The sequence below is a fragment of the Zalophus californianus genome, chromosome 10 (genome assembly GCF_009762305.2).
Source record: "Zalophus californianus isolate mZalCal1 chromosome 10, mZalCal1.pri.v2, whole genome shotgun sequence".
NCBI classification, from domain to species: domain Eukaryota; kingdom Metazoa; phylum Chordata; class Mammalia; order Carnivora; family Otariidae; genus Zalophus; species Zalophus californianus.
Window position 1 is genome coordinate 36,952,089 of NC_045604.1, and position 23,695 is coordinate 36,975,783.

Consider the following 23,695-nt stretch of genomic DNA (forward strand, 5'->3'; position numbering starts at 1 on the left):
GGGGGCATATTCTAGATTCTCTTCAATTCCTAAGCTACAAATAACTGACCTGCAAAGTATCTTCCAAAATACAATCTGTTTATAAATTGTGGGTTACCCATACAAATACCATAACACTACATATATCATCAGAAACTAAGCGATTCTTGGGGCACCCAGGTGGCTCAGTGGTTAAGGTTCTGCCTTCGGCTCAGGTCATGATCCCAGGGTCCTGGGATCGAGCCCTGCATCAGGCTCCCTGCTCAGTGGGAAGCCTGCTTCTCCCTCTCCCACTCCCCCTGCTTGTGTTCGCTCTCCCACTGTGTGTCTCTCTGTCAAGTAAATAAATAAAATCTTTAAAAATATATATATATAAAAGAAAAGAACTAAGCAATTCCACATAAGCAATATTCCAGATCTTAATAAGAATGCATACCATTTATCAATATTTACTCTGTGCGGGCGCCTGGGTGGCTCAGTTGGTTAAGCAACTGCCTTCGGCTCAGGTCATGATCCTGGAGTCCTGGGATCGAGTCCCACATCGGGCTCCCTGCTCAGCGGGGAGTCTGCTTCTCCCTCCGACCCTCTTCCCTCTCGTGCTCTCTATCTCTCATTCTCTCTCTCTCTCAAATAAATAAATAAAATCTTTAAAAAAAATATTTACTCTGTGCTGGCTCTGTACTAAGACTTTATCATATATTAAGGGGAGGGTTTTTTTTTAATTTTTTTATTGTTATGTTAATCACCATATATTACATCATTAGTTTTTGATGTAGTGTTCCATGATTCATTGTTTGTTCATAACACCCAGTGCTCCATGCAGAATGTGCCCTCTTTAATACCCATCACCAGGCTAACCCATCCCCCTACCCTCCTCCCCTCTAGAACCCTCAGTTTGTTTTTCAGAGTCCATCATCTCTCATGGTTCGTCTCCCGCTCTGACTTACTCCCCTTCATTCTTCCCCTCCTGCTAACTTCTTCTTTTTCTTTTTTCTTAAAATATGTTGCATTGTTTCAGAAGTACAGATCTGTGATTCAACAGTCTTGCACAATTCACAGCGCTCACCGTAGCACATACCCTCCCCAATGTCTATCACCCAGCCACCCCATCCCTCCCACCCCCAACCACTCCAGTAACACTCAGTTTGTTTCCTGAGATTAAGAATTCCTCATATCAGTGAGGTCATATGATACATGTCTTTCTCTGATTGACTTATTTCACTCAGCATAACACCCTCCAGTTCCATCCACGTTGTTGCAAATGGCAAGATCTCATTCCTTTTGATGGCTGCATAATATTCCATTGTGTATATATACCACTTCTCCTTTATCCATTCATCTGTCGATGGACATCTTGGCTCTTCCCACAGTTTGGCTATTGTGGACATTGCTGCTATAAACATTGGGGTGCACGTACCCCTTCGGGTCCCTACATTTGTATCTTTGGGGTAAATACCCAGTAGTGCAATTGCTGGATCGAATGGTAGCTCTAATTTCAACTGTTTGAGGAACCTCCATACTGTGTTCCAGAGTGGTTGCACCAGCTTGCATTCCCACCAACAGTGTAGGAGGGTTCCCCTTTCTCCACATCCCCGCCAACAACTGACTTGTTAATTTTAGCCATTCTGACGGGTGTGAGGTGGTATCTCATGGAGGTTTTGATTTGGATTTCCCTGATGCCGAGCTATGTGGAGCACTTTTTCATGTGTCTGTTGGCCATTTGGATGTCTTCTTTGGAAAAATGTCTGTTCATGTCTTCTGCCCATTTCTTGATTGGATTATTTGTTCTTTGGGTGTTGAGTTTGATAAGTTCTTTATAGATTTTGGATACTAGCCCTTTATCTGATATGTCATTTGCAAATATTCTCTCCCATTCTGTCAGTTGTCTTTTGGTTTTGTGGACTGTTTCTTTTGCTGTGCAAAAGCTTTTTATCTTGATGAAATCCCAATAGTTCATTTTTGCCCTGGCTTCCCGTGCCTTTGGCGATGTTTCTAGAAGGGGAGGGTTTTTTGATCTTCATAACAATCTCTGCGAAGTGGTATTACTTTACTAAATGAAGTGTCACGGATTTCATCATTTTACTCACAAGAACACTAAGCCTCTGAGGACACAGTCAGTCATAGCAGGTTAGAGTTAGGATTTGAATCTAGGTCTACCTGACTTCAAAACCCATGCTTTTAATCATCGTGTTACATTGTCTCCCTCTTATTCCATTAAGTACTAAAATCAGACCATTTCTATGAAAATCTTTGTAACACATTAAATTTGCCTTCCTAGAAAAACACTAAGTATAATGAGACCTTTAATTGGTGAGTCAACATTGCCATTATTGTCACCATACATTATGATTCTACTTTGTGATCTACAATGATGTCCTCAGGAAATATTGATGTACAAAGAAGTAATTATTCCTCATCTAAATGTTTGCATTCCCCTGTCTAGATTTTTAATGTTTGGTCTCTTGCCTCACTTGCAAATTATCACCTCCCACTTCTTAAAACTTAGTGCGCTGACCTATTCTATAACAGTCCTGCTTCCACATAGTGACAGACGAGGACAGGAGAGGAGTGGAAACTTTGTGCCTAGATCCCCATCTGACTTTCAGGGGTGGGAAAGGATGCCACACTGGCCACTTAAAAGAGCTGCAGAGCAAACCTGGCCATATTAGCCTCCTGAGTACCCCCTCAGCTCCCATGGATTCTGGAAAGGATCCAGAAGCTCCCAACCACACCACTACATAGCAAACCTGGCTGTGTTAGCTTCCTGAGCCCCTCCTTCAGCAACCATGGATTCTGGAAAGGATCCAGAAGCTCCTAACTACGCCACTAGGGCTGAAGTTGCATAAGCAGATGGTTATCACAGTGGAGTGAAGTGACCCTGTAGCCAAAGACTGTGTGTCAAACTGCCTGACTTAGGGGTTCAGGCAAATATCAGAGGTGAGCTGCACAGCCATTGGGGGCTGACTGAGTTACATACACACACACATACACACACAACACACACATATGCATGCGCACACATACATACACATACACATACTACACACATATACACACACACAAGTGAGTATGTGTTGGGTTGAGGCAGGGTATCAAGTTCTGTTCAATCCAAGGAACAGAATATAAGTTCAGCTACTCATCTAGTGACCCAAACAGAGGCCATTGCCAGAGACCCAAGAAACTGGGGCAGGGGGGAGACAAGGTCTTGCACTGGGGATCTGAGGCCTCCGAGGTGGTGCAAGTGCCTGCCTCCACCCCACACACTATCAGAGGGGGAAGCAATGGGTTGGGCAGAATTGGATTCTCAACACAAGAAACTGAGTTACCCAAAAAAGAATAATTAAAATGGAAGAGCCTGCGATACTACTAACTGGGATGTTCAGAGTCTCCCTTTGCTGTTCAGTGGAGTGGGAGCTTCTGAGGGAGATAAACTTTGTTAAATAAAATAAAGAAGTGAACCTAGGTGGGTCTGAGTCGGTTTGCTACCATGTCTCCAGAAGTATGTCTGCATAAAAAGAGACAGACTCAGAAAGTGGGAATCTCCTGAAAAAGCTGCATAAACTGTGGTGCAAGAACTCCATGACAGCAATTTTGTTCAACTAAGTCTTAATTCCTCCAGGTGGTTGGCTGTACTCCTGCTGGTTAAGAATGCCAAATAAGAGGGCTCTAGCGAAGTGATACGGACTTTCTAGCCAAGTAGAGAGACATGCATTCCACATCCAAACATAAATGACTCTGGGATTATTTACTATTTTCCAAACTGAATATGTGAAAACTTATTTTGAAGCCAAACAAAACTCAATTAGGAAAGTATCCCTTTGCATGGACAAAACATCAAAAAAACATAATCTCCTAAGACTGCAGCAGAATTGGCTTGATCTGGATATAAGAGATTTGGAAATTTTGATCTGAGAAATGTTAGGAAATCTGCCATTCTTCATTGGTGAAAAGGGCATCATCACCAGCAAGACTGCATGCATTAATAGTCACTGGGTCATTACTACCTGAGATAGGTAGACAGTAGTATTAACCCATTTTTATAAATATTGCAAAAAGCCTTAATAAATTGACAAAATTTTTCCTAGGCCATACATCTAATAAAGCTGGGACTGCCTAACACTGTATCAGGGTTCACAGAAACAGAACTAATAAGAGGTGTGTGTGTACGTGTGTGTGTGTGTGTGTGTGTGTGTGTGTGTGTGAATCCAGAGAAAGAAAGAGAGATTTATTATAAGGAATTAGTTCCTGTGATCATGAAGGATGACAAATCCCAAGATCTGTCAAGCTGGAGACCCAAAAGAGCCAATGGTGTAGTTCCAGTTCAAATCTAAAGGCCTAAGAACCAGGAGAGCTCATGGTGTAGACCGAGGAAGAGCCAATGTTTCATTTCAAACCCAAACGCAGGAAGAAACCAATGTCCCACCTTAAAAGTAGTCAGGCAGAAGGAATTCCCTCTTATTCAGAGGAAAGTCAGGTTTTTGTTCTATTCAGCCCTTCAACTGATTAGATGAAGCCCACCCACATTAGGGAGATCCATCTGCTTTACTCAGTCTACTGATTTAAATGTTACACTCAGGGACGCCTGGGTGGCTCAGTCAGTTAAGCGTCTGCCTTCGGCTCAGGTCATGATCCCAGGGTCCTGGGATCGAGTCCCACATGAGGCTCCCTGCTCAGCGGGAGCCTGCTTCGCCCTCTGCCTGCCCCTCCCTCTGCTTGTTCTCTCTCTCTCTCTCTCTCTCTCTGACAAATAAATAAATAAAATCTTAAAAAAAAAGACTGGTGGAATATTTAAAATAAATAAATAAAATAAATGTAACACTCTCACAGAAACACTCAGAATAATATCTGACCACATATCTCCACACTCTTTAACCAAATCAAGTTGACACATAAAACTAACCATCACAAACACCAAAGCCAAAGCTCTTAGCTGTATGATGCTCTAAAATAATCTTTAACAGAATCAGCAGAACCATAGCTCACAAATTCTGCAGCTCCCTCAAAGTCCTTGATAGCACTCCAGGACTCTAGGTTTGGCAGAATACAGTACCTCTATAAAGCTCTATTTTGATAAATAGCTTTTATGAAGGCAACACTTATCTTTCCACACCTGGGGCTTTCACTGAGAGGAAGGGGTATCTACCTATCCCCAGAAAGAAGTGTTATAATGAATACTTTGACCCCTTTCTTCACCCCCCTCACTTATACCTGCCTATGTAGATTGATCAAGGTATCAGTAGGAATCTCAAAGGCAGGGAGAATCCACTGTGTGTAATGACCTCTCAGACTTGCCTGTGCCTGGTGTGGTAGGGGGAAAGAGGGCCCGAGCTACCTGTCTCAGAACCCAGCTTGGGGGGGGGGGGTAACCTGGGTGACTCAGTCAAGCATCCGACGCTTGACCTCAGCTCAAGTCTTAATCTCAGGGTTGTGAATTTAAGCCCTGCATGGGGCTCCATGCTGGGTGTGAAGCCTACTTGAAAAAGAAAAGAACCCACTGGAACAGCTCTGCCAGCCCTCTGCTCTGTCATCTCCAGCTTCTTCCTCTAGGAGTAGGTCAGTGACTCATGGTCTAGAAGCCTAGCTAGGCTTGAGGAGGGAGACAGGTGGCATTGCATGTTCTCCAATCTAGTTTAACTGCCATAAAGCTAATACTATATTTTGACTTTCAAGTGGCTCCTTCAGGCAATCTTCACTTGGATAAAAATCTGGAGGAATGAAAGTTAAATAGGCTCCAACACATTAACATGGATCAAAGCTCCAAGATCCCACAGGGTATTCAGAGGTCATCTGCTTTCTTGCTCCCTGGCTCTGCCAAATCACACTGGTGAAAGTCTTCATAAAATACCTACAAAGGAAGAGGTAATACGATCCCCTCCAGAACACTCCTTGTGCTTTGTTAAGTCCTTTTCATTTTCTTCTTTTTGAAAAAAAAAAAAAAAAATATATATATATATATACTAGAGACCAACCCCTGACATGTCTCAGGCCCATGACTCTGAGAGCTGGTACAAAGCATCACTATCAACAGTTGAGATTACACTGGTAGTCCCCAATAAACCATGCCTCCTCACATTCATGCCCTGGTTTAGTTCCCACCTCTTGAATCTGGGTGGGTCTGCAATTTGCTTTGACCAACACACTGCAGTAGAATGGATGCTATGCCAATCCCAGGCCTAAGTTTGAAGGTCTGAAAGGTCTGCTTCTGCACTCTTGGGAGCCCTGAGCTGCCAGGCGAGCACTGAGCTACACCACTGGAGGCACCACATGGACATTCTACAAGCAGAGGGCATCTGGTAAGACAGAGGCCATGAGATTCTATGGAGAAGCACCAAGGAACCTAGTCAACAATGAAAACTAATGGGAGAAGGAGGGGTGAAAGACACCCTATTAACCCACCCTTCCCCAGCAATCCCTAGGGTCCCCAGAGCACCATCTGAAAGAACAAACATGGGGACAAGTTGGGTCCTAGTGGCAGTGTAGTCCCTAAAGAGCTGCGTGGGTGTATCACTTCAGCTCTCTGGGTCTCAGTGGAGATGAACTACAAATTTTCTATGCTCCTGGTAGCAATAAAATCTGACTCTCTAAGTAACTGGATTCATAACAAAGAACAAATCAGATGATGCCTCTGCAACCTGCAAGTACCCACCCATGTAGAGTAACCAGTCATAACCCTGAACTATCACTTCTCTAAATGCTGGACTCTGTAGAGTCTAGGTCACTTTAAAAATAGCAGAAACGCCTTCTAAATGTAACTCGGTGGGAAGTGATACATTTCAGGTGAATCATGCTGTACTGGGCTTTTGCTCAGTGGAGCTATCTGGATTTGGACACATGATAGGATGTGCCATATTCATGTAAAAGGATACCATGTTGTCAAGGAAGTCTACGGTAGACAGAAATCACATGTTGGTAGGTCAGTTTATATATACAGAAAATGCCCAGATGTGTCTTTGGAATCTATTAAAATCCAAGTAAGACATAAGCTCTCGACTATACATATAGCTATTTTTTTAAGATTTTATTTATTTGTTTGTTTATTTGAGAGACAGAGAGAGAACACAGGAGGAGGAGCAGAGGAAGAGGGACAAGCAGACTCAGTGCTGAGCATGGAGCCCGACACAGGGCTTGATCCCACGACCCTGAGATCATGACCCAAGCTGAAATCAAGTCGGATGCTTAACCGACTAAGTCACCCAGGTGCCCCTATACATACAGCTTTTGCACGTAGAATGTGTGACTTCCAGTCAGCCAGTGGCCCATTCTGAAGCACCACGCCTGCCTCCAAATTCATATTCTCTGAACTGATCAAGTCCCTGTTACATTTTTCAGGAAAATGTGTAGGTTCAACTTGGCTGCCCATGCCATGATTTATTCATTGGCTCTCATCTGAAAGTTCCCTGTGTCTCCAGGTCTTCGATGCAAATTAGATAGATTCTACTGCCTCCCTCCGATGCCTTTTCACCCCCTGAAGGTCTTTAGCTGTAAGAGCGCAAGCAAGTAAATGTAAGGTTTCCCAAATTCAACCTTCCTCAGCCCACACAGTTTTCCTCTGCTTTGTAGAATAACACAAACACTCTCTTAAAATTTGAAAGAGTCCCCTCCCCACACCACATAAAGTTTCTCCAGCTAATGGGGCATGAGCTAAGTCACATTGCAGTGAGTGAGACGGGTCAACATCATTTCAAACCTACCATTTGCCCCTAAAGCATAACACAGAGCTATTCTAAAAAGAAATTGTTAGAAAACTGCTTTTCATCCTCATTACCACGAATAACAAAGAAGAGACTAACTGAAGCAATGACTTAACAAGTGACTCAGTTTGGGCCATCAGCAGTTCACTCAAATGTATTGTTCCTGTACACGCTGGTTATTTAGAGGCCTGCAATATGCATTACACAATATGCTTCTAAGAACTAGAGATATTTCTCTTAGAAGGGAACACATCTTTGTGATACTTTCACTGTTACAGATTACTAAGGATATCAGTGCTCTTACAAAAAGCAAGTTTGAGTAAAATTATCTTTTGCTTTTCTTTGAAACAATAGAAAAAACATCATTGAGATAAATGATGAGAACAAGAAGTATGTACATAGCACTAGACAAAGACAAGAAAACCATAATTCAACTTGCCTGAACCTTTTTTTTTAAAGATTTTATTTATTGATTTGAGAGAGAGAGAATGAGAGATAGAGAGCACGAGAGGGAAGAGGGTCAGAGGGAGAAGCAGACTCCCTGCTGAGCAGGGAGCCCGATAAACATCTAAACTCTTAATACCAGCAGCAGTCATGTTCTGGTTCTATTGTGCTTTTCAACAATAAAATTCCATGAAAATCACTCTTCTAAATTGTCAAAGGCCCAATCCCGGCCCATTACAAACTGAACTCCCAAGAGATTCAATAATCACTTGCTTTGCCTCTAATTTTCATATCCTACATAAATACACTTTGATTAAGTCAGTAAGTTACAATGGAAAGAGAGGCTTCAGTCAGAGCTGGAGAATAGGCACCCGAGAGCAAGATACCTATAGCAAGACCTAGAGAATGAGTGAGCAGAGAAGGTAGGCCCATTGGAAGAGCGAGCAGGAGAGACTGAGAGAGCCAGAGACTAAGAGCCAGAGGGAGATAGAGAAAGAGAAAAAAAAAAATTCAAAGAGAAGGCATAGAGACAATTGGAAAGTAGGGATTGGGAAGCTGGGGGAGAGAATGATAGCTAATTCATACTCTGGGGTCTACAAAATGGTGGCTGCCCCCATGGCCCAGCCCATGTCACAAATCTAAACCTAAGTCAGCCCACACTTATGGGAAACGCCTCACTGTCAAGGATACCTCACATACACCGATCCCAATCGTCCAAGTCAGCTATAGCTGGCCTACCTTACCTAGAAAACAAGACCTGCTAGTCTTGTGAGGAAATCCCCTGACCTTCTAACCATCCTGCTGCCATGTTTCCACATTGCCTCTTCTAATGCCATATAAAACCCGCTCTTGGCCCCAAATCCCTCTGGAAGAGCCTCCACTGACTGTGAGGCATGGCACTCCCCCAGTCCATGGATTGTTTTTCCCTTGAATAAAGGACAACAATGTCATTACTAAATTGTTTTAGTTCTGTCATTGTCAAGAACAACAGAGAAAAATGGCACATTCTCTGAAAGTTGGGCTGGAACACAACCCTGGACGTGCTCGCTAGGCGGAAAAAGTATCGAGTGTCATTTTATTTTTTTTTTTTTAAAGATTTTATTTACTTATCTGACAGAGAGAGAGAGCACAAGCAGGGGGAGGGGCAGGCAGAGGGAGAAGCAGGCTCCCTGCAGAGGAGGGAGCCCAATGTGGGACTCAATCCCAGGACCCTGGGATCATGACCTGAGCTTAACCAACTAAGCCACCCAGGCACCCCTCAGGTGTTACTCTATCTGACAGAGGGAGAATGACTAGAATTGAGGGCCTCCTCGGTCTTCAGAAAGTATCAGTTTTCACCTCAAAATGGCAAATGGATCACAACCGTGTATTTCCTCCTTCTGGAAGGACGGCTTGGAAACTGAAAGCCATATACACAACAACAAATAAAGGCATGAGCTCTGTTTCTGGGAGACGAAAAGTAGATGGGGAGGTGGTACACGTGCAGCAGAGGAAACCACAACTTCAAAATTCCAGAGGGGGGCGCCTGGGTGGCTCAGTTGGTTAAGCGACTGCCTTCGGCTCAGGTCATGATCCTGGAGTCCCGGGATCGAGTCCCACATCGGGCTCCCTGCTCAGCGGGGAGTCTGCTTCTCCCTCTGACCCTCTTCTCTCTCGTGCTATCTCTCATTCTCTCTCTCTCTCAAATAAATAAATAAAATCTTTAAAAAAAAAAAAAACAAAAAAAAACAAAATTCCAGAGGGATCTGGCCACAGAGGGGGCTAGCAGGGCTCAGTAGGTCCCTGGAGAGATTTCACACCCTGAAACACTACCTGCCACCTGAGGCAGGGATGGCATGTGAGAGAAACTGGAACATGAACTGAAAGGCTATCGAGAAAAAGTTCACTCGCCCTCCAACAGGCACCCTCCTCCATCCACACACCCGAGCAGCCAACCACGTGGCTCTCAGGTAAGAAACCGCACGGGGTTGGGTCTCAAAAGCAGTGGTTCTCTAATCAGTTCGATACCAACCCTACCATGCCTGGAGGGCTCGGGAAAACACAGCAGCTGGGCCCCTTGCCCAGAGATTCGGATGAGGTAGGGCCCGAGAATCTGCATTCTTAGCGAGTCCCTAGAGATTCTACTATTAGAAATTAATGGAGGGCAATCAGCTTAGTCGCTTTAAACCTCAGTGTCTGCACGGGCAGAATGGGAATAATGAAAGCACCCACAGGACAAGAGTCACGCTGAAGGTCAGAGGAGGCAAAGCATGCAAAATCCCTGGCACACTGCCAGGCACACAGGTGAGAAAGGCTCTCTGTCCAAGGTCACAACTATAACCAATAATTCTAATCGGTGCTTCTGACTAGCGGTACCTGGCTTCCCATGTCTTTGACAAAGTCCCAGTTTACCTATGGTCTTTCCTGACTTCTGAGATCATGACAGTGAAGAAAGATGGAGAAGGAATGTGAAAGCAGCTCTCTACCCCTAGGTGACCAAGTCGCCGAGTGGAAAAGCAAAGGTAGGCTGACTTCAGCAGGCAGAACACAGGTGTTTTTTGTTAAGTTGAAAGAAGTACCTGAACGCACATCCCCTCACCAAGTTCACCCCCACGATTACAGCTGGTCTGGACAAAAGGTTGAGAAAGTACTTGATCCAGAGAACAAGTAAGTAACTGGTTCTATCCGTCAGTCCTGGCAGGGAAATAACAACGCACTCAGATAGTTAGAGCGTTAAATAATGCAACTATTTACGAAGGCACAGGTGAGATATCGGCAGTAGCCTGTTAATAAATCATGTCAAATGATATATACCACTGGCCAATTTCTGAGGGGCAAACCCCTGACCTTCTAACCCATCCTGCTGCGCATCAGCATAGCAGATTTAAAGCTACCAAGGCAAAGTCCCGGAACCCAGAATGGGGAAGAGATGCGCATAATCAGATGTTGAGAGGTAGTACCAGCCAGCTGCAGCCTGCCCCCAGAACACCTCTGAGGAAAACTTCAGGGACAGGCAGCACCCCCAGGGTTAGTAACGCTTGGAAACTTTAAGATATTCAGCCCTCCCCAGACCCCAAGAGAGCGAGCTGGATATGTAACCTTTAATCAAGGGAGAAGAGCTAGGCTACAATGGAGGAAGGGAGGGAGGGAGGGAGGAAACTGGGAGAATAAATAGCACAGAGTAAATAAATTCTCCCTCCTCTCTCATGGTGGTGCGCCCCACAAGCTGAAGCCAGCCAGAAGCCAGGCAGCAAGGGAACCTACGGACATAATCCATACAGGTCAGTCTCCCAGACACAGAGCAGGTTGGAGAAGAAAAGAGAATGGCTCTAGGAAGGCAAACACAAGATGGGCAGTACACTGACCCACGAAAAGGCTCCAAGCACAACCGTTGTGGTAGGAGCTAGAACTCTACTCAGTTCAATACCAATACTGCTGAGAAGAAACAAAAGAAAATTAAAACTGAAAAATCTGTTTAGAGAGGCGCCTGGGTGGCTCAGTTGGTTAAGCGTCTGCCTTCGGCTCAGGTCATGATCCCGGGGTCCTGGGTTAGAGCTCCACATTGGACTCCCCGCTCAGCGGGGAGTCTGCTTCTCCCTCTCCCTTGCCACCACCCCCCACTCGTGCTCTCTTTTTCTCTCTCTCAAATAAATAAATAAAATCTCAAAAAAAAAAAATTGACTCATTTAATTTGAGAACTCAGTTTTATGCAACATAGGACTAATCAAAAGACTGTCATTTCAATTTACAAAATGAGCAATCTTAGGATGAGTAAGCAAACATTCTGATTACTGGCACCCCAATCGGAAGAGTTTTTGGTAGTTGGTCATTCACAGCAGCACGGGACCGTTAGAGGAGAGACCATGAGAACTGAGGAGATACTGAAGTTGGTCAGACCGCAGTGTGTTTGCCCAGACTGCATGCTCATGGAGAACCACCAGAGCACCAAACCAATCCCAGCATCTAGGACATGCTGTGTGAAAATTAATAAAGGGACACCTTACTAAAATGGGAGTGGGGAGGCCAGAAAGGGGAGCTCTCCTGATGTACCACTCAACATCAAGAACTGTCCACTACAGGATAAAGAAGATGTGGTTCATATATACAATGGAATATTACTCAGCCATCAGAAAGGATGAATACCCACCATTTGCATCGACATGGATGGAACTGGAGGGGATTATGCTAAGTGAAATAAGTCAAGCAGAGAAAGACAATTAGCATATGGTTTCATTCTTGTGGAACATACATAAGGAATAGCGCAGAGGACATTAGGGGAAGGAAGGGAAAACTAAAGGGGGGGATCAGAGGGGGAGATGAACCATAAGAGACTACGGATTCCGAGAAACAATCTGAGGGTTTCAGAGGAGAGGGGGGTGGGGGATGAGGTAGCCCAGTGATGGGTATTAAGGAGCGCACGTATTGAATGGAGCACTGGGTGTTATACGCAAACAATGAATCATGGAACACTACATCAAAAACTAATGATGTAATGTATGGTGATTAACATAACATAATAAAAAAAACTGATGATGTACTGGATGGTCACTAACATAACATAATAAAAAAAAATTAGGGCGCCTGGGTGGCTCAGTCGTTAAGCGTCTGCCTTCGGCTCAGGTCATGATCCCAGGGTCCTGGGATCGAGTCCCACATCGGGCTCCCTGCTCCGCGGGAAGCCTGCTTCTCCCTCTCCCACTCCCCCTGCTTGTGTTCCTGCTCTCGCTCTCTCTCTCTCTCTCTCTCTCTGTCAAATTAATAAAAATAAAATCTTTAAAAAAAATAAAAATAAAAATAAATTAAAACTGTCCATTACATACAGACCCCCAAGAGAAGAATCCTCAACAGGGAAGAATCATCATCAGCTACAGGCCCAATAGGAAATGATGTGCACTGTGTCTCCTATAAGAATTGACCACCTCAGCAACCCAGCCAATGAGAAACCATCATCACCCTGAATTCCTGCCTTTCTCCCATGAATGTTTGTTTGAAATAACCCCTTCTAACTTCCTCCTTCTTCTCCATAAAATAATGTTCCTCTCCTTTGTTGGACTATCCTGTCATTTCTGCCACGGTCTGCTTGTCCCAAATTGCAATTCTCTGCTATTCCTGAATCAACCCACTTTTGCTGGTAAAATAACTGTTTTATTTTTAAAGTCAACAGCTGAAAACTCACAATGACTGAACAAACCAAGATAGCATGCCAAAGAAGTTAGAGCAATGAGATATCCCAGAGGAATGAGATTTTTTTAGGAAAACTTCCACCCACCGAAACAAAGATTCACACATTCTGCAATCTTCTTTAAATTGACTTCAGGGATCTAGTCATCCCACATTCCAACTCACAGAAAAAGAAATGGCTGTAAAATCCAAGAATAATTTTGGGGTAAGGCATTTATAAGGGGAAAATGTGTGGTGTGTGTTCTGCCGACATAACATCTCTTAAATCTTTCGAGGTTTATAGGGCGTGTTGGTCTTCATCATAAATCCCTCGATGAGACTCAATATCACAAAAGTCTCCCTCATTTTGGTATGCTCAGCCTCTAGCTCAGTATCAGGCACCATGTTTGTGAAGCTGAACCCATAAGCGAGCCTTTACTTTTCATTTTACTTTGTCTTTGATTTTTCATTCCTCCTTCATCTCTGCCCTTCCTTCCATCAGTCACTTTCCGCCTTTCACTAAAATAAACATAAATCATTCACTTCCTATTTCCTTCTCACTTCCAGCTCTGATTCTTCCATAATCTCTGTCCCTGGGGTTTAGTGCTTCTCAGTTTAAATACACACATCCACACGCGCGTCTGCACACACACACCCTTGCACGCACCCTTTGCACACAATTCTAACTGTGCTAGTCTTTCAGGTCATTTACTAGCGTGTGTGAGGGAGTTCAGACTGTGAGAACATTTCAGCACACACTAGATACTGATGCCTCCCCAAGGACAAGAACAAGTTTTGTTTTCATTTCATTTTGTTCATGTGCTATTAACATAACTCTAAATGACCCTGTTTTATGAGTTACTAGACTCTTTGGGCAATGTCCCTACTAAAGGGAAAAAGGAGAAAATGCCAAGTTTTGGCAAGGAGGTAGAGTGATGAGCCCAGTTAAGGCCTGTATATAAACTTTTCAGATTCTGGTAGTGGGTGCGGAGATCTACTTGTCTTTCAGTGGCCCAAGACAAGCCTCCGAAGTAAATTCCCTTGCTTACTAAGCCTGCCACATAGCCACCTGGAGTGCTCTGCCTCTTTCTTCGGTATATCCTTGCCTTCCGTGTACAGGGGCCAGTTTGTGAACCAATGCATGTCCATCAAGTGCAGAACGGATAAATGTGTAGAATCATGGCCATCAAGTGCAGAATGGATAAATGTGTAGTGTAGTCATACCACGAACTATACACTTCAGCAAAAATGAGCCAACGACACACGTAACAACATGGGTGAATCTCCAGCTGACCAAAGAACACACGCTGTATGGCCCCATGCATATACACCTCAGAAACAGATAAAAAATTAACCTGTGGGTGTTCAGAAATATAAAACAAGGTGGTAAAATTAGGAGGAAAAGCAAGAAAGTGACCAGCATAAAATCAGAAGATGGCTCCCTTCGGAGAGTAAGGGAGCTGGGATAAGGAAGGGTTCCAAGGCCTTCTGGAGAGCTGGCAAGATTCTATTTCTTGGCATGATGGTGACAGCACAGTATTTACTTAATACAAATGTGTTGAGCTGCACAAAATTATTTTATGTGTTTTCTCTTTTGGTATTATACAATCAAAAAGGTTAAAAAAAAAAAACAAGGGAGAAGAATCAAGGTAGGAAAACTATTATCAAATAACCACCACCACAAAAAAAAATTTGGTTTTCTGGTGGAAAAAGGAGTGAACTAGGTCAGTTTTGTTCTATGGGGCAGACCTGTAAGAGGACAGATTTGGGTGAGACCAAAGAATAACAACAAGAAAAGAAAGACGAGGAGGAGGAGAAAAGAGAAAAGAACGGGAGGGGAGGGAAGAGAAGGGAAGGCGAAGCAAGACAAGAGAAACTAGTTCACAATTACAGTTACTCAAAAACAGAGCATTCCTTGTAAGAAAGTGAGTGTCCCATCCCTGACGCTCTTCAAGCACAGGCTGGATAAACGGAGAGGAAAATTCTGGAGACATTCGAACACTGGAAAACAAATAGTAAAGAAAGTCCCTTCAGACCTAAGATTCTATGATTCTATTTCTCTTTCTCACCAGTTACAGGTGTGGCCACTTAAAGAAAAAAAACTAAACAACAAAACAACAACGACGACAACAAAAACCCATGGTCCAAATATCCTAAATGTACAAAGCAGACACTCACTTTATGAAAGTGATTCCTTTGAATAAATAACAAATACTTTTTAAGTGTTTGCATACAAGCCATTAACTAACCAAAAATAAAGGGGAGGGGAAGAATTGAGGGACTTCAAGGTAATGCTGGAGAAACCACTGCCAACTGAGGCCCAATCATAAATGAAGAGCTGGTGTCAGAAAGAATGAAGCCAAAGATCCAATTCGCCCACAGTGTTCCTCAAATGCATTTCTTCTTCTACAATCGATTATAAAAATAGGGGGATTTCATAAAAACCATGGAGTTTGGAAATGTTATTGCCTTCCGTTAAATCAGAAGCCTTCATCCTCCCTGTCTCCGAGCTGATAGCAGTCACTAGATTTAACTCTTTGACACTTCCAGAGCAAGACAGCAGAGCCTTGGCTGAAGGTTATCTTAGAACACATTACAAGAAAAAAACAGGCTCCACTGAGCTGGTAATAATCCAGATTATCATCTATTCCCGTTTCAGAGCAACAATGGATTTCAACCAGTTTTGTTTTATAAATATTACTGTGGCTCAACACATCTAGGAGGAGACACAACATTACCCTCGGCTTTCATCCTGTTTGTGTACTAATTATATCAACAACCTGAACCAACTTAACACTATACAAAAACACAGCTGATTTAGCAATCTGTAAATTATACATGTACATAAATCTGTACCAAAATGTGCTATGTTTCACTCCTGCTAATGTGCATGGATTCTTACTGGCACCTACAATTGTTTGATATAGGTTTCCGAACACTAAAACATATGTTCTGCCTAGAATGGGACCATTTAGGGTAATATTTTTTTAGTTTCCTGGCACGAAGGTCTGCCAGCCTTCCTAAGACAGTAAGTGCCTGGATTTAAGCAACCATCAAAAAATATTCTGGAACAACACTTTCCAATCATGAATATAAAGAGAAACAGGCTGGTAAGAAAGTCAACAGAAGGATTTGAAATGATCACTGACATGACCATAAGCAAAATCTGGGGAATAGTTAATTATTCCTGCTAACTACTTGTAACTATCCAAAAAGCAGGTAACTACTAAATCTCTCCTCCAAATGGTCCTCAGAATATATCAGAGAAAGTTAAACTAGATTTTAGTCCTATCAAGACCAGTTAAACACCTTAAAAATGTTTTTTGCTTTTTTTTTTTTTTTTAAACACAATGCCAGGCCTAAATAAGAGCTGCAAGCAGAAACATTGTGGAAAGGGTCAAGATGCTTGGACCAAGATTCACTAGAATGTAAATTTCTAAGGAGTAAGGAGGGTTTCTGGATTCCCACTATATCCCCAGTGTTCAATAACTGTGCTCAATAAATCGTTTTGAATGAACAAACCTGTCACAGCTGCTGACTAGTCCCCGATGTGTCTCTAACTGCATTTTCTAACTCTGCCTTTTACTAACTGTAGCTAAATTACTTAATCTAAGGATTCCTTTTTTTTTTTAGATTTTTATTTATTTATTTGAGAGAGAGAGACACAGCGAGAGAGCACAAGCAGGGGGTAGTGGGAGAGGGAGAAGCAGGCTCCCCGCTGAGCAAGGAGCCCGATGCGGGGCTCAATCCCAGCACCCTGGGATCATGATCTGAGCTGAAAGCTGACTCCTAACTGACTGTGCCGCCCAGGCACCCTGAGATTCTTAGCTCTTGAAACTCTTAAATGGGCACACTGCACCTCCTCTGCTGGTATATGAGGATCAAAGTTATTTAATACTTTATAACAGGTGCTTGAATAAGTAAGTGCCTGTTTCCCTGCCAGTGACTTCAGTTAACCCACTGACAAAGGTGAAAAGGTGAAAATACCACCCTTCCTTAAAACAGAATTAGCTTCTCCTTTGCCCTGTTACTCGGTTTGGATGTGGTAGTGTGGCTGTTAGCCAAAATGGATGTTGTTCTTGTTGTTGTAACATTTTATTCAGTCTCCACTGGGAAATTAAGCTTCTCTAGAGAACATAATGGTAATACAAGGAAGGTCACTGCAGAGTGTACCATGAGGGACATGACACTGGGGTCAAGGGACTTCGGGTCTCATCAGCTCTGCCCTTAAATATTTGAGGAAATGCGCTTGCTTCACTTTCTTCATCTGTACAAAGATGGGGAAGGAGAGGCAGACGACACAGCATCGAATCCTACAGGTTATGATATTCCAGATACCAGATATTCAAATGCCCCAAGACAAAGCCAGTTCTATTATCCAGAAGCACAGTTGTCAGATGGCTGGAGAAAAAATGAAGAACGATACCCTCCAAAGACCTCCTGCATCAGGCACTGTGTGCTTCCCACTTTGAACAAGTCACTTAATATTCCTAGGGCTCAGTTTTCTGATCTGTAAACAAGGAACAATAATACTGCATAAGATCACTGGGAGAAAATGCTTAATAAAGATGATCTAGAAAGTATTGCTATTTAAAGGTAAACTGCTATTTTAATACTGTAATGTCCAAAAAAAGGCTAGTGGATTTTAGGAGGAGAAAATCAATATTTTTAAATAGACTTTTTTCCATCACAGTAAAATAAAATAATGCACGGAGATATCGTGATAGTTCCAAGAGTCCACATAGTTTTCTTCTATTTGTGTTTTGGAAATGTGATGAAAGGGATCACTAAAAGCTTAAATCCCACATGTCAAGACCAGAATATTTTCTTCTGAAATAATAGATAATTTTAAAAGTCCATCCAACTTTCCTAGGATGTTTTGTTTGTGTTGCTGATGTCGTTTGGTTGGTTGGTTAGCTGAAGTCAAGCTGTTGGAATTGGTGCTGAAATTAAAATGTCAATGCTAAAAATATTGCCAGCTACTTAGTCTATTGACACTCTATATATGCTTAGAGAGGAGAAGTGGCTCTAAGAAAATCAACTAGAGTATTCTGCCCTCTCAGCTCCAAGATTCATTTTGTGTTTGTGTGGTATTAGTTTCACCATTCTTTTTTCTTTTTAAGATTTATGTATTTATTTGAGAGAGACAGAAAGGATGTGCAAGAGGGGGAGGGGCAGGAGAGTGGGGGTGGGGAAGAATCCTCAGTGGGGAGCCTGACTCCGGGCTTGATCCTAGGACCCTGAGATCATAACCCGAGTGGAAATCAAGAGTCAGACACTCCACTGACTGAGTCACCCTGGTGCCCCTGGTACCACCATTCTTAAGGTCCTCCTACAAGCCCAAGGAACCTTATGACTATTACAGGTAAGATTCTGTTACCTCCCTCTCCACTCAAAAACATTAGATGATACACATTAGACACAGCTTTCCCCTATACCTTAAAGAACACTGCCTCTTCACCCCCCACCCCACCCCGCAAAAATGGAATTGTCATTGATATTTATGAGAAAGTTGGTGTCACTGGCACTGGGATCCCCAAATCTGCAAGACTGTCTCCACACCCCCAAGAGGTCAATAACCACAGCTATCACAGCCAATTAACTCTTACTTAGTGATTTTATTTAAAAATCCATGAACACCTCTAGCTTTTTTTTATGACAGAAGAGTTCATTGTGACTATTCATGCAGTAATTATCATCCCCTTGAATCCCCAGGTAATAGCTGTGACCTTGTTCTAAAAACCACCTCCGTTCGTTTGAGTGAGGAAGACCTTGAAGGGAAAGGTGACTAACCAGAAACTCTTCAATACTCTTATTCTTAAGAGGCACACAATAAATGATCATTTCTAAAATATTTAAATAATACACAATAATATGCTATCCTAGTCGACAAGTTTTTTGTTGTAAGCCAAACTTAAATCACTTTTTAATTAAAGAGTATTTCTTGGGAGCATAAATCACTTTTCATGCTCTTCCCCTGAATCCCTAACTAAATCCAAATAGAAACCCATGATTTTAACACAAGCTCCTCCTTAAGGCTCTAAAGCTGTGATATTTCCGCATTTTTTAAAACCTATTCCCCAAGTTAGCTCTGCCTCTGGAAGGAGAGGAGTCCCAGAGCCTGTGAAGAGCATCTCCGGACTTGGCCCCCGTTCATTTCAGGCTTTTGACGACCGGGTGTGCACTGCACCTTCCAGATGCCCACCTCCTAGCTGCTCTGCAAAACGCTTTAGCCAGGATGCTTTGCTGTGGGTCCTAAAGGTATCGGAAATGTTTTCCTTTCCATCCCTGCTGCTAGGACTCTCACCGTCCCCCCGCTTCACGCCACTGTCCATCTTAATGCCACAGAGAAAGAGAGGAGCGGGGAGCACTCATTTACTGGGTAAGGGATAGATTTACAGGCTTGGTGAGCTTGGGAATGTCTAGGTGAGCAAGATTTATAAGCATAAAACACTGCTGAGGTTTGGAAAAGAGGAACTATGGCAGGTTCGTCCCTGTGACAGCTTGGCCAGCTCTGCACCTATGCGCTCCATTTCCCATCTAAGTCCAGGAAACTCTGCCCCTCAGGAGCCTTCACTTAACCTCCAAGAGGGTGGGTGCGTGAAGAGGTGGAAGCGGGTAACCTGCAGCACGTCCCTACATCCCCGCGTCTCCACACCTCGGACTTTTCAGCCGCCAGATGGAAGGTGGAAGCAGCCGCCGCCCCCATCCCTCGGGGGCCCGGACCCGAGCAGTGTCTTCTGCTGGCTCTCCCTGGGGAGAGGAGGCGCCTGGGGTGCAGCCGGAGAGCCCCGCGAGCCTTCGCGGAGGGGTGGGCAGTGCCGATGGGGAGCGCGCTGCTCCTGCCGCGTCCGGCTTCCCATCACTTTTCCCAGTACTTTGCCCATCAGCTGTCACGCTCGCTGGAGAGGAGAACGAGAAGGCGCGAGAAGGGCCCCCAAAGGCGTCCCCAGCAGAGCTCTCCTCTTGGGATGGGGGGCCCAGAGACCTCGCCCCACCCTGCCCACCTAGCCCTGCCTCCGGGAGGCAGCCCCGGACGCCCGCGCCGCGGCTCCCAGCAGAGCTCCGGGTTCTACTGCATCTGCTGGCGCCGAGCGGCGGGAGGCGTCGGCAATCGAGGCACGGATAAAAAGCCTGGGTAACCGAAATCCGAATGCACCTCTTACCACTGGACCGCCGGACAATATTCTCCAGAAACGTGTTCTGCGGGGCCACCAGTCCTCTCCTGCCCCCGGCCATGGTCATCCTCCCGGCAGCTTGGGGTCCTGGGGCCGTCCCGGCACGGCTTCTCACGGCAGCAGGAAGCTGGGCGCCCGGCCCTCGCGCGATCCCGGCTCGAAGCGCCCCATGCGCCCCGCGGGGACCCGGGCGGCCAGGGGCGGCGGCTCCCTCCGGCTGCCACCCTCGCGCCCTCTTCGCGCCTCCCTACCTGCCGCCCGCCTCGCAGAGCGCTCGCGCCAGGCTCGCCTCGCCGCAGCCGCTTCCGGGTGGGCGGAGGGAGCCGCTGCGCCTGGGACAGGGCGCCCCCTACCGGGCTCTGCCCCCCCCCCTCCCCGCCGGCCTGCGGGAGAGCGAGCGGGGGGCTCCCGCAGCGGCCGGGAAGCGCCGGGCAGCGGTGGGCCGAGGCCGGGTTAGCAGCGCCATCCTCTGGGCACAGCCCGGCGATAGGTTCGGCATGAACCCTGGGCTGGTGGAGAGGGCGACGTTTGGAGCCGTGTCCTTGGTGGAGTCACTTCCAATAAGGTTACCACGAGTCCTGGGGGGACATGATCCTGTAACCCTCTTCCTTCGCTCTGTTTCAGGCCGGAGCCTCTGGGAGCTCTGAGACTCTTGGAACACCTTCCCGCCTCTCCTTAGGGTTTGTTAGCCTCATTTGTGAAAGTTGCCAGTGTTTCCGCAGTAAAGAAGTTGAATTTAAGAGGTCAGACTTGCAGAGTGACCAACTGACCGAGCTCCAGAAGAACTGTCTTGAGTTGTTAAAGATAACCAAAGGCACAAATGCAGGCTCTGGACGTTTGATCAATTTGCTGAGTGACTGACCTGATTCCCACTCTTATCCAGCATCTATTTTCACAAAAGGCCGAGAAAATATATGTATCTATGCATCACTTTTTTTTGCTGAAGCACAACCTGTTATGGTCAATGTGCTTCAGCACATTGTGTGTGAGGTTAGGGAACAGGAACAAACTGACAGACGTCAAAATGGTGGACTTGCTTCTGAGGGTGGGAGGGAGGGGGTGGGCAGCTTCCCCAACATTTAACATTAAGTAATAATTATGCTCGACCTTGGCTTGAAGGACTGTCTACACCACAAGGATGAGGTACTGGTCTCCACACCTGCCCCTGATATGAAGAATCACATACACCAAACGTTTCTGGGCAGGAGCTCCCGTTTGCTCACTTTCCTGTGCTCACTTATATTGGGCCATTTCCACCTGCAGGTGACTCTTTACCTGTCTTTTATATTGTATGTCCCCCAGTGGGTGTGGCCAGAGGCCATGCCTTACAAAAAGAATGAGTTGATAGTTTTCTAGATAGTTCCAGGCTAGATAAATAGTTGACACAAAAATGTTTACGAAGGATAAACAGACCCCACCACCTCGAGTGTCTAGGTTAACCATCCTGACTCATCCTATTCTATTGCAGATACCCTATCTCCATTTACTAGTCTCAAAATACAAGGACTGATTCTTGCCCAGCAATGCCTCAGAGTTACAGTGAAGATCAAACATAATTATGCCAGGGGCAGCACTCTAAACCATGAAGGGCTATACCACAGTGAGACGTCATCATTTGAGTGACTAAATAAATTGGGCCATTGTGGACATCATCGTGTGTGGGCACAAAGTAAATAAATGATGGCTAATAGCTGAGTTAGGTAAGGCTTGCGTAGGCTTTGAAATCAAAGTAATGATACTTCTTCCATAAGATCACATCAGACGCCCAGCTCCGAGCTGTGATTTCTTAAGCCCTAGCTCCGTCTAGTGGTTCTTTTTTCCATTACAATTGAGATAACAAATTGCAATTGACAAGAACTTACTGAAATGTATTTGGTGCTGAGCTGGCTCGGTGGTGTCTGCCCACTTCATTTGAATAAGTTCATTTGAATAAGGCTCTTAAGGTTATGCTATCTACTGCACAAACAGGCCCAAGGGGAGATTTTTCATGACAATATTAAAAACCCATCGAGCAACCACATAATCCTACTTGTGCAAGGAAGATAAAGAAGAGAATGGGGGAAAACTGTCACAGAGAGTTAATAAAACTTCTAAAATTTAATGAGCTTTCGTGTTCTGTGGCTCACATAAAAAAGAAACAGATGATATTCATTTGAAGTAAGAGATGTTAAAGCCTTTTACCTGATAAGAAAGAAGAACAAGGAGATCTCTTCCATTTTAATTTTAAATGTACTACTACAGTGATTCTCATCATGCACTACATTATGGGGGGACACAGTTTTGAATACTATAAATTTTAGTGGCACACTTGAAAAGATTCAAAGACCTAAAAGAACACTAAAAAGTCAGCAATCTTTAACCACCATCACTACTCAGTGTGACGATGTCTCAGTGTCTATGAATGTATGTCTCAAAGAGAAAGCAAAGCATTCTCTTGCCCAACCCTCAACACTACCAAACTCTGGGAAGACAGTCGTGTTCTGCCCTGTCCACATTCTCTTTGATAATTCACAGGCCAAGGTTGCACGTGCTCAGTAAACACACTATCTTTTCAGGGGCTGATTTGACAATACACTGTGCTTCTTACCTCTTATTTGACACCTTCTGTTCCCGACTCTACATTCAGTTCCAGGATCTGCTTAGCTTCAGATTCTGAGATCTATCACTGAAATGTAGGACTCTCAGAGCAAGCTTTCTTCTTACAAATTCGTCAAAATTTGGTTAACACATTTGTAAAAGATTCACAATATACCAATGTGCATTGGCAAAGCAGTTGAGAGTTCCCGTATTTTTATATAACAGGCAAAGCCACTTTTCATTTAAAGGGACAATTTTAAATAACTGTGACCAGAATTCCAATTAAGCTGCCTCTGTCCCTCCCTGCAGAAAGTGGGGTACCGCTGTCTAGAACTTCTACCAAGAAGGATAGAGAGTCTGAAATGAAAACCTGTAAACTTTGACTCCAATGTCTCTCGCCTACCCTTCTCAGCAGTTCTCCTGTACTCTCCAGTGTTTAGTTTATTCCTCAGTTATAACGTGAGTTTATATCCGTATCACACAATACATGGAGAGCTCCTTGAAACAAAGATGAACTTTGCCAATCTTTGTTCTGACCAATGTAATTGAGCCATGATGTAATTAGTGAGTTCCCAGTGGGCTTGAGAGTAATGGAAGTATACCACAACAGAGAAAGCATGGTGATGGAAGTCTACAGACTGGCTGGGAAAACAGTCCAGGAGATAACAGAAAAATCTCTATGCCTGA

General features: G+C 44.4%; 1 protein-coding gene across 6 annotated transcripts in view; it reads right to left on the bottom strand.

Annotated features, from left to right (window-relative positions):
• KCNH1 (potassium voltage-gated channel subfamily H member 1) overlaps positions 1–20,681 on the bottom strand; it is a 360,906-nt gene extending 340,225 nt beyond the window's left edge. For 5 of the 6 annotated variants that reach the window (XM_035722493.1, XM_035722490.1, XM_035722489.1 and 2 more), the window contains exon 1: positions 20,420–20,681. In XM_035722493.1, the coding sequence (XP_035578386.1) occupies positions 20,420–20,498 (79 nt within the window). In that variant the 5' untranslated portion in view covers positions 20,499–20,681. Of the gene's footprint in view, positions 1–20,412 lie in introns of all 6 variants that reach the window. The other variant, XM_035722491.1, reaches the window with a different exon arrangement.
• Positions 20,682–23,695: the final 3,014 nt, after the last annotated feature.